General features: G+C 34.0%; 1 protein-coding gene across 2 annotated transcripts in view; it reads left to right on the top strand.

Moving 5' to 3' along the window:
- The window catches only part of UBL3 (ubiquitin like 3), a 462821-nt gene that overhangs the window by 19825 nt on the left and 430553 nt on the right, over window positions 1-12443 (top strand). The window contains exons 2-3 of one of the 2 annotated variants that reach the window (XM_073976565.1): window positions 51-1186; window positions 1223-1350. In XM_073976565.1, the coding sequence (XP_073832666.1) occupies window positions 289-1186; window positions 1223-1350 (1026 nt within the window). In that variant the 5' untranslated portion in view covers window positions 51-288. Of the gene's footprint in view, window positions 1-50; window positions 1351-12443 lie in introns of both variants that reach the window. The other variant, XM_073976564.1, reaches the window with a different exon arrangement.

The following is a 12443-nucleotide window of genomic DNA, read 5'->3' as shown; positions in this document are numbered from 1 at the left end:
CATAATAAAATGTTACTAAATTGCAACTTTTTTCTTTTTTCTTCTTCCAGGATATGTGTTTTATTCAATTTTATGTAAATTGAAGAAAAAAATAAAACATTTTTTAAAAAAAAGTTTTATTCTAAAAAAAGTGATAACAAAAGTGCTCAAATAGAGAGATACCCACGGTTTATATCACCAATAAAGTGTTTGTTTGTGGTGTTGGTGTCTCTCTGCCGCGTGTTGTAACAACTTCGTTTGCCAACCCCCCGACACAACAAACGCCAAATCGACGACGACGACGACAGAATGTCGACAACTTCCTCCATTGATACACCGACATCACCAACGGGTCCACTACAGCATCAACCACTGCAACATCAACAACATCCAACATCTCGTCAACATCATCATCACCATCAGCACACCACCACAGCCATAGTGGTCAGCGCTGGCGCTGGTCCCCATCATAATCCCTATACGCAAACAACAACAACTACAACCACTACTACCACAAACCAAAATCCGAACATTGGCAAACGTTCGCATTCCACATCTTCTTCGACGGGTTCCAATAGTGGTACCAACATTCATCAAATGGCCAGCAATCATAATTACAGCAACAACAACAGCCAGCAGGAGCAGCGTTATCATCAAAATAATAAAAATCAATCAACTCATTCACTGTTGACACCATCTTCCTCAACTTCGTCATCACCATCGGTGTCGGCCTCTGGTTCTACGGCAGCAGCGGTGGCTGTTCATTATCCTCATCATCAGCAGCCGCAATATTCAAATACTGCTGGGGGAAGCAATACGTCTTATATGAGTCAGCAGCAACAACAACAACATCATCAACACCATAATTCTTCGACAGCTTCATCGTCGTCGTCTTCGGCCAACACATATTCGCAACATCATCATCATCATAATCCCAATCAGCAACATTCGCATCAACATTCACATCAGCACCATCATCATCAACAACAACAACAGCAGCAGCAACAACAACAACATTTGCAATTTGCAAGGCCATCTACGTCAATGTCAGCTCCTTGCACTGCCGCCACCTCAATAAATTCTCAAAATAGCTCTTCTTGCACCCCGTGCAGCATCAAACGTCACACCACTGATGTTTCGGTTTGCTCTTCGTCGTCCTCATCTTGTTGTTCATCGGCCAGCTCTAATTCCGTGTCGGCTGCAGCAGGTGTTGTGAATGCAATAGGCGGCGGCAATGGCCAAGGTAATGTGGCTGGGGTTGGATGTGGCAATAATGGTGGTGGTGTTGGCAGCAGCGGCAGTGGTGGGGCGGCCAGTATTGTAACTCCGACCGTGATTACGCAGAAATCGCGTACCATACCATCGGACAAGGTGAGTAGAAGAGTACACAAAGTGAAGCAAAGCTACATCTACAAAAATAGCGCAAATCAAATAAAAGCGTGCGTGCATTTTTTGTGTTGACTGAAAATTGCATTTGCCTTTAAAATTCTATTTTTAGCCGCTCACAGGCGCATGAAAATCAAGCTGTTGTATTTTTCACTCTCCAAAAAAAAGTTCTTTTTTAGATACGTAAATGGAGAACAGTGGTTAGGGAAGGAGAAAATGTTGACCCTTTGTTGAGGTTCTGAAGATATTTGTTAGCATTAAAGTTACCTTGATTTGGTCAAAACTTTGCACATTGTAATATTTCTTCCAGATATAGATTAGGTTCGAACATGAACCATATCGATCCACTTCATCAGGTTCCTTTCATACAAAATTTCAAAATTGCAGCTTGGTGTCCTGTTGCCACTTTGGTTCAGTGGTGGTTCAGAAATGGATTTTCCCGTCCAAATATCAAAAGTTTGTTTTGTCAAAGATATTTAATTTGGACCAGGATGAATGTTTGGACTGGATTCGGTTCGATCTGAAATTTTTATCAAAGGTAGGGCTTGCAGTGCTGATCACGCCAATATATATATCATGGGCAGGAAGTCCATACTTCCCGAGATATAGGCTCCGAAAGTTAAAAAATTCCCTTGGTTTTGACGATAAGTTTAGTTTAAATCGAAATTTTTCATATATAGCCGGCCTTCGGCCGGGGATTTAAGACTTTCTCCTATGAACAGGAACAAATATCGGCTAACGCGAACAAAATTTTCCTTTAAATCGAATTTTTTTTTTATCATCGATCCGAATCCAGTCCGTATATTCAACTTATGCCTTTAATTTCTATATGGGATTCGATAGTAAACATATTGAAACTAAGGAAACAAAAAAAAAAAAAAATTATGTCAAAATATTGGAAGGTGTGGGCGTGGGGTGCCTCTATAGACAAACATTTTCCCCATTTTTTGGGAAATACGTAATTTTTGGAAATTTCTGGAGAAAGAAGTAGCTATTTCTCGAAACCTTTAACAGATATTGTGTTCGTTGTTCCTTTGTAAGGTAGGTAGGAGTGTGGTCTTTAAAAATCGTTTGTGTAAATTACCGTAGCGTTTACACAACATGAGCTATTTTATTTTTTCTGTGGTACTAAATTTTATGAAATTACAAATTTAGTGGGACAACATGGAACAATGTTCTGTTTTCACAGAAAGATGCCAGAGAGTCTTCTCTTTCAGCCCATATACACGTTTGTAGCTGTCCCGATCCGTCCGTTTAACACTTTTTCAAATTTATTGAAATTACATGGGTAAAAATGTGTGTTTTTCCATACCGTTTCCTATGTGAATTACAGCTAAGTTTTATAAAAATCCAAAGAGTATTTTTTTTAATTTCTGAAAAAAAAATTGTAAGTTTTTTTTAAATTAAATTTTTTTTTTTGATTTTTTTAGTTTTTTTATAATTGTTTATTTTATTTATTTGTTTTTGACCATCTTTCATATATAGGAAGATACAAAAATCACAAAAACACTCATATTTGGATGAAAATATTAAAAAAAAACTCAAAAGTTTATCTTTGACCTTGAATTTCTCTGCAACTACCAGACCTAATTTGACCGCTTATAATTTTATCTGTCTAAAAAAAACGATTATTGTTTTTTTCTCACACGATTGATTTTAAAGAATCCACGATTATTGAAAATATATTTTTTTAAAAAATCCACGATTATTGAAAATATATTTTTTTTAAAAATCCACGATTAGTGAAAATATATTTTTTTAAAAAATCCACGATTATTGAAAATAATTTTTTTTTTTAAAATCCACGATTATTGAAAATATATTTTTTTAAAAAATCCACGATTATTGAAAATATATTTTTTTAAAAAACCCACGATTATTGAAAATATATTTTTTTTAAAAAAATCCACGATTATTGAAAATATATTTTTTTAAAAAATCCACGATTATTGAAAATATATTTGTTTAAAAAATCCACGATTATTTAAAATATATTTTTTTAAAAAATCCACGATTATTGAAAATATATTTTTTTAAAAAATCCACGATTACTGAAAATATATTTTTTTAAAAAAGCCACGATTACTGAAAATATATTTTTTTAAAAAAGCCACGATTATTGAAAACATATTTTTTATAAAATCCACGATTACTGAAAAAATAGTTTTAAAACAATTGACGATTATTAAAAAAGTATTTTTTAAAAATCCACGACTACTAAAACAATATTTTTTAAAAATCCACGACTACTAAAACAATATTTTTAAAAAATCCACGATTATTGAAAATATACTTTTTTAAAAAATCCAATATTATTGAAAAACTATTTTTTAAAAATATACAATTATTGATTTTTTTAAACACGATTATTTTTAAAATTTTCACGATTATTGAATTTTTTTTTTAAATATCCGCGATTATTGAATTTTTTTTTAAACCAATATTATTGAATTTTTTTTTTAAAAACCAATATTATTGATTTATTTATTAAAAAATATACGATTATTGAAAAACTATTTATTAAAAAATATACGATTATTGAAAAAAAAAAATATTTAAAAAAAAATCACGATTATTAAAAACATATTTTTCATAAAATCCACGATTATTGAAAAAATAGTTTTTAAAAAAATCCACGATTATTGAAAATATACTTTTTTAAAAAATGCAATATTATTGAAAAACTATTTTTTAAAAAATATACAATTATCGATTTTTTTAACACGATTATTTTTAAAATTTTCAAGATTATTGAAATTTTTTTTTAAATTTTCACTATTATTCAAAATATTTTTTTAAAAAAACCAATATTATTGAAAAACTATTTTTTAAAAATATACGATTATTGAAAAAAACTTTTAAAAAAAAGATTATTGAAAAAATAGTTTTTAAAAAATTAACGATTATTGAAAAAGTATTTTTTAAAAATCCACGATTACAGAAAAAATATTTTTAAAAAATCCACGATTATTAAAAATATACTTTTTCAAAAAATCCAATATTATTGAAAAACTATTTTTTAAAAAATATACAATTATTGTTTTTTTTAAACACGATTATTTTAAAAAAAAAATCACGATTATTAAAAAAATATTTTTTAAAAAATTCACGATTTTAAAAAAATATTTTTTAAAAAATTCACTATTATATTTTTTAAAAAATCCAATATTATTGAAATACTATTTTTTGAAAAATATACGATCATTGAATTAAAAAAACACGATTTTTTTTAAATCCACGATTATTGAAGAATTTTATAAAAAAGTTAGAGAATTTTTACCAGGAAAAAATGATTCTGAACAACTGTGTGCCGAAAGCAAATAATTGACATTGCAGACAATTTCAGACAAAACTACCTCCCGCTACCTCCCTCAAAAAAAAAAATGTCCTGAAATTTCAACTATTTTTCCCACCTTTCCGATCTTGTTTAAATTTTTACAGCTGGTAGTTCTCCTGACCTCGTTTTCGATGGTATAATTGTTTTCGTGGGAAGTCCACACTTTCTGAGATAATGACCAATAAGCTTCGCCACAATGCCGGAAACACAACAAACTTCCAACTTTTTCCCATTCAGTAATTAGACGCACCACAATAAGATACATAAGTTCGACTGCAGTTTCTACATATTCTGAGATATTATGCGCATTGTCGAAAATTAAAAAGTCAAAATCTCCTATCCAGGACAAATTACCAGCTGCACTTTTAAATGTGCGGACGGCACACTGGGAGCCAGAGACTATCCCAGAAGGCTGGAAGATGGGTATCGTAATTACTACACCGAAAACTGAAGTCCTTAGGAAATGCGCTAAGCAAATATCCTCAGTGGTGGAAATCATTCCTCTTTAAGAACAAGCTGGATTTAGAACGGTAAGATCATTTGAGCCCTGTGGGTGACTGTGTCTTGGCATCCACTCTTGATACGAGGGAGGAATTTCCCGTGTTCCAGCTAACAGAAATTAGTAAGACCTTCAAACAAACATCAAACAGTCGAAACAAAATTCTCTTAGAAAAGTTTAAAATAATTCTGATAAATTTCTTGAGGACTGTCCGAAAAAAATTTTCTCAGAAAGAGTTCTGTAGGCCTATTCTGTAACTTTTATCGATTGAAAAGTTGTTAAAATTTCTTTTGTTTTTGTAGCAACTACAAAACAAACAAATGAAATTGTTGTAAAATAAACAATGAGTAAAGTTGTTAAAAAGTTACAGAATATGCCCTCTGTAGTGCGATTCTCTAACTCATTTTTTGAGTTACCGACAAATGTCGGTAAAATTAAAAGTAAAAATTATATATGAAAAGTTGAAATAGAAGTTGACAACACTGTTGCTATCGGTAGAACTTTACGACTACTTAAGTATAGTACACATTGGCAAGCAAAACTGACAGTCATCGAGGTCTATTTCGTGAATATCAAAGCCTAACTGAAAATTTGCTTTTGTAATCTGTAAATAATGCCGTATATATTGTTTTTCAAACATTTTTAGCTAAATAAAAGCTGTTATTTGCCGGAAAATTGTCCTAAAAGTACGTTGACTGTCAGTTTTGAATGATAGTGTGTACCCCCCTTTACCCAAATAATTAGATTAATTATCGAATTTATAAGCATTTTAATTTTACCGATTTTTGTCGGTAACTCAAAAAATTTGTTAGAGAATCGCACTACTGATGAAATCAAGTGAGAACTACATGGGTTACATAAGTTTCCATTAGAAATCAGTTAGAATTTTTTTTAGAAAATTATTACAAAACAATTTGTCCTTTGCACAAACTCGGTCAGAGTTCTGTAAGTTTTTTTTTCAGAATTGTCGCAACAAAATTCCCATCAGGAAGCTCTAATCAAACCTAGGGAGGACTCTGAAGAGTGTATATCACTCAGAATTTCTTGAGGACTTTCGTAGAAAAGGTTCCCTTTAAAGTTCTGATCGATTTCGTTTCACAAAAAACCAATCAGAATTTCCTCAGAAATGTCGGCAAGCATTCTGATTGAACTTTGTGCGATCTGTGGATGCTTGATATATTTTCAATAGAAATCAGTCAACATTTTTAGGAGCTTTTTTAACAAAATTTCTCTCAGAAAAGTCGGACAGAGTTCTGATCAGAAATCAAAATTTTTTTGAATTGTCGTAACAACATTTTCTCAGAAAAGTCGGCAAGAGTTTTGATCGAATTACGTGAGAAATGTTCAGGGTTTATACATTTATATTAGAAATCAGTCACAATTTCTTCAGAATAACCCTGCAAAGTATGAAAAATAATACAAATCGAGCTAAGTAATAACAATAAAGGTTGCTCGTTTACTCCATAGCTTATCATTAGAAAATTCCTATCAGGAAGCTCTAATCGAGCTTAGTATGAACTATGAAAAGCGTATATTACTCAGATTTTTTCAGGACTTTCGTAGAAAAAGGACCTTCACAAATGCCGGACAAAGTTCTGATCGATTTCGTTCCAAAAGAAAACACAGAATTTCCTCAGAAATGTCTGCAAGAATTCTGCTTCTGAATGCTTCACACATTTCCAATAGAAATCTGTCAGAATTTCATAGAAGCTGTCTCAATAAAATTGCTCTCAGTAATGTCGGCCAGAGTTCTGATCAGTAGTGGGATTCTGTAACTCATTTTTGCTGTTAAAATTAAATCGCAAAATTATGACTAAAATCATAGAGAAAAGTTGGCATCACTGTTTGTGTCGGTAGAGGCTAGCGACTACTTTTTATTCATCGTTACAGAAAATTTTCGTTAATTATCGAAATTATAAGCATTTTAATTTTACCGACAATTGTCGATAACAGCAAAAATGTGTTACAGAATCCCACTACTGAAATATTTTTTTTTAATTGTCGTAACAGTATTTTCTCAGAAAAGTCGGGAAGATTTTTAATCGAATTAAGTAAGAAATTCTCAGGATTTATACATTCATTAGAAAATTCCTATCAGAAAGCTCTAATCGAGCTTAGTATGACCTATGAAAAGCGTATATCACTCAGATTTTCTTCAGGACTTTAGTCGAAAATGGACCTTCATAAATGTCGGACAAAGTTCTGATCGATTTCGTTCCACAGAAAATAATCAGAATTTCCTCAGAAATGTCTGCCAGAATTCTGATTGAACTCAATGCGATATGTGACTGCTTCACACATTTCCAATAGAAATCAGTCAGAATTTCATAGGAGCTATCTTAAAATTGAAAGGAATAAAAATGAACGTCGGTTAGTAGATCAATATTAAAAAGGGGCTTTGAATTCTCAGACTTTTTTATTCGCTTGGAAACTTGGACTTGGACTTGTGAGAGATACCGTTATATGGGGCTATACCAGGTTTGGAAGAAACCAAAATACAAAACCCGGATTTGCTGCTGTTGCACAATGTTGCAATCGTTCTAATTGTACTTTGGTAGAAGTGTACCCAGATTAATCTATTTTCAAACTAATTCGAGTTTGATCTTTTCACATATTAGGCTTAAGCTTTTATTTATCTCATCTCAATTGAGTATACAGCTTACATAAAAATTCCTCTCAAAATTCGCTGTGCAAACTTCTCTCGCTAAGGACATTGATGCAGTTTTCATGTTCAATTCGTTTTTTTTACTTCTGCACATTCCTGCCTGTTTCTCCCCCTTCCTTTCAATGTGCTGAATGACAGATTGACTAGTGTGGTGGGTGTATGTTTGCTGTACAATGCAGCAGCAAAAAATCCATTTGTCCTTGTGTATACCCGCATATCTTTTGTTTGCAAAAAAATCAAAGGCCTTGTAAAGACCCCCTCCTGCCATTTTTTAACCAGGGCGGTTTTTAATATTGATTTTTTTCTTGTTTCTAATGTTGGTGTTGTTGTTGCTATGGAGGGAATCAGCAAATGTGCGGCAAAGCAAATGAAGAGAAACGATAACAAAAAAAAAACAAAAACCAACATTTCAATGTTAATGTTTTGTGGAATTGCAACTGGCAACATATTTTTAGGCGATTGTATTTGATGTCTCTGCTGCTGCTGATGTTGTAGGTGGTTCTAGGCGCCAATCATTTGTTTTGCTGGAATTTTACTTCACTCTGGTGATGCTGAGATTTTCTTTCGCTTACTGGAAAAACAAGATAAAATATTGGAATTTTTTCTGGGCCTAGGCCTTCGTTAGAGATTTCCATACCCAAATAGTTATTGAAACGAAAAATTGATTAGGTTGCCCCGGCCGAGTGAGTGTTTGACTGACTGCCTGCTAAGCTGGAATTCAGGGTCTGTGTTATTCTACTTTTTTAAAAGCACACATTTTAGCTTGCCTTGTTTTTGTGGTGGTCTATTTAATGGCCATGTTGTAACATTTAAATGACATATCCATTAATTTTGTTGCCAGATTTGTTGCCTTGAAAGCAAAACACACACACACAACATGAAAAGTATTCGACTGGGTCACATAAATGATGCTAACAGACTTTCTCACTTCTTTTTTTCGAACGGAACTACTGAAATGTGAGATGAATGGTAGGTAGTTGGTTGCCTGGAGGAGGCGTGGGTGTGTAGAGTGGTTGAAACATTAAGTCGATCGTTTAGTTGTACCACAAAAAATAAAGTGTTATTTTAGGCGTAGCATTTTACTATTTTCTTTAGTGTGTACTTTGGGGTTTGTTTTTAATGGTTATTGGTTTTTGCAAAAACATGATTTTGCTTTTTCTTTTTTGAAAGGTAGTTTGGGCTGCAAACTGTTTCAAGATTAAATGCGTTTAAATAAATTTTCTTTAAATGATAGGACATTGGAAAACATTTTTTACATTCAGTTGGACAAATGTATGGACTAAATAGAATTCGAAGTGAAAATTCTGAGATTTAAAAAAAACAGTGGTCTCGTCCTGTTATATTTCCTTCGTGGGATTTCCTGTCTTTAAGTAACACATCAAATAGTCACACCAAATATCTTCATTATTGTTGTTATACAGCAATAATACGTGTTACCCAAAATCTGTTCGTAAGCGACTTGCTTTTGCTTTGCTGATGTCTCGCCTTAGTTACTGCATTGAGGTTGTTTCTGGCACTAACCATGAGAATTTGAAGAGGATTGAGAAGCTTTTGGGCTTTGTTTAAAAATTGAAGTGTCGGAACCATGTCACGCTTTATAAGATGATTTGTACTAATTGCCCCGATTTAGTGCTTTCATTTTTACCATTCAACACGTCATACACTGCTAATTATTCTTCGATTTTCCTCTTCAATATTTGAACGATCGTATATCGTTAGAGTTGCACGTATTTGGATGCAGCTTCCTCCATGATTGCGTACTCGGTACAAGTTTTTAAACATAAGCGTACTGATTTTGTTTTATATAAGGTCTGATAAATATGTATCTAATCTAATATGTAATAACGTGTTCTTACCGCCCTTCTGTATCCACTTTTGCTGTTTTCCTACCACCAGCATTTCCATTGTGTCTGCTAGTGGTACTTTTCATTTCTGAAACAACATATCTAACAAATCATTTTGTCTAAAAACCTATCGGTTTCGGCTTATATAGAAGACAACTGTAATGCCTTTTTATACCCTCAGCCTTTAGGCTAAAGAGGGTACTTACACTTTCATACGACCAAAAATGTGCCTCATCGAAATAATGGTTTAGACCCCAAGTATGTTTGTACGATATCCGTTTCAGACATATTTGAGTAGATCTAGCAATGTCCGTCCGTCTGTCTGTCTGTCTGGCAGGCTGGTGCGCACGATAACTCTCGAACGGATCAATCGATTCGCTCCAAATTTTGGGTATCGAAATATTTTGTCCAGATTCGATTTAAGTTCGAAGATGGGTCATATAGGTCCACTCCTTCAGGTACCTCCCCCACAAATGTTCAAAACTTGTGCGCACGATAACTCTTGTAGGGAATAACCGATTTGGTCCATACTTTGCATATCGTGTAATTTCTACCAACCTTAGATGAGGTTCCAATATGGACTCAATCGATCCACTCCTTCGGGTACCTCCCACACAAAATTTCGGAAAAGTTCAGTATAGGACCTGGTCTCGAATCGCTTTAATTTTTGTTTACGCAAGTTGTATTCGCTGTCCGCTATACGACGCTGTAGGTTTCATTAGGGGCAAGTCCATACTTCCTGAGAAAATAGCCTGAAAGTTACAAAAAACCCTATGACACCGTGTGTAGTGGTTGGAGCGCAAGATAACTCTCGAACGGATCTGCCGATTCGGTCCAACATTTGGCTTTCGAAATATTTTGTCCAAACTTAGTTCAAGTTCAAAGATGGATTATATCGGTCCACTCCTTCCGGTACCTCCCCCACAAAAGTTCAAAAATGTTCGGAAATTTTGTGCGTACGATAACTCTTGAAGGGAGTAACCGATTTGGTCCATACTTTGTACGTTATGAAATTTCTACCAGACTTAGATGAGGTTCCAATATGGACTCAATCGGTAAACTCCTTCGAGTACCTCCCACAGAAAATTTCGGAAAAGTTCAGTTTAGGACCTGATCTCGAATCGCCTTGGTTTTTGTTGTAACATCTTGTATTCACTGTCCCCTATACGAAGGTACAAGATTCCTCAGGGGCAAGTCCATACTTCCTCAAAAAATAGCCTGAAAGTTGAAAAACAAACCCTATGACACCATGTTTATAGGTGGAAGCGCAAGATAATTCTCGAACGAAATGCCGATTCCTGCCAAAATTTGGCGTTCGTAATTTGGTTTCCAAACTTACTTTAAGTTCGTAGATAAGTCATATCGGTCCACTCCTTCAGGTACCTACCCCACAAAAGTTCAAAAATATTCGGAACAATTGTGCGCACGATAACTCTTGATGGGAGTGACCGATTTGGTCCATACTTTACACATTCTCATAATATCTACCAGATATAGATCAGGTTCGAATATGGACTATATTTGTCCACTCCATCGCGTACCTCCCACACAAAATTTTGGATAAGTTCACTTTAAGACCTGCTATTGAATCACTTTGATTTTTGTTGAAGCGATTTGCATTCGCTACCTTCATTACGACGGTAAAAGTTTTTTCAGGGGCAAGTCCATACTTCTCGAGAAAACAGCCCGAAGGGTGTAAAAACCCCCTATGGCACCCCCATGGTCTATGTCGGTCCATTCCTTTAAGTACCTTTTCGGCACAATTTTTGAACTTTAATCCTAATCAATATTTTTGTCTGTTCATACGAACAAAATTTTGAAACCCCCTAAATACATACGTTTTTTGTGAAAAAAGTGTTTCAGCACAGGCTGAGGGTATATCTCTGTCGGCAAAGCCGACTGATACTTTTTTACTTGTTTATATAGAAAACATTGTAGGATCTTCCGACTATACAGAAAACATTTATAAGATCTTCTAACTATGTAGCAGAATGTTATAGGTTTTCGATAGAAATAAAAGGCCGTTGTAAGTTCCTCTACCGCCTTAGAAAATTGTTGTAAGACCTTTAATCTATATAGGAGGTCATTGTAAGGTTTTCTATGGATATAGAAGACTGTCGCAAAGCCACAAAAACACGTTGTAAGGTTTTTAACGCCAAAGAAGGCTCGTAAAGTCTTCTGGCCTTCTATATAAGGCCTTTTAGTTATATAGATGATCATTGTCAGGTCTTCTATCGCTTTAGAAGACTGCCGAAAAGCCTTCTATCCGTACAGAAAACGTTTGTAGATCTCTAACACCAAACAAGACTCATAAAATCTTCTATCCGTAAAAAATCGCTATAAAGTCGTACAGAAAACCGTTGTAAAGCCTATCGCCATGGAAGCCCGTCGCGAGGTCTTCTAATACAGAAAATCGCTATGGAAGACTGTCTTAAAAGTCTTCTGCCCATACAGAGAATCGTTGTCAGATCTTCTACTCCCAGTATAATCTATCTGTCCAGAAAACAGTTGTACAGTCTTCTATCATCATAAAATATCGTCGAAAAGTCGTCTAGCCATACAGAAAATTGTTTTAAGATCTTATATCGGCTTAAATAACAGTTGTAATGCTTTCTACCTATTTAGGTACTCATTGTAAAACCTTATATCACTGTAGAATACTGTCGTAATGTAGTTCATCTTTAGGGAAAACCCGTGTTAAGTTCTTTTCCATCTGGAACATTCCATCTATCT

Source organism: Musca autumnalis, unplaced genomic scaffold (assembly GCF_047663935.1).
Source record: "Musca autumnalis isolate F117 unplaced genomic scaffold, ASM4766393v1 scaffold_3, whole genome shotgun sequence".
Classification (NCBI taxonomy): domain Eukaryota; kingdom Metazoa; phylum Arthropoda; class Insecta; order Diptera; family Muscidae; genus Musca; species Musca autumnalis.
This window is presented reverse-complemented; position numbering and strand designations above follow the sequence as displayed.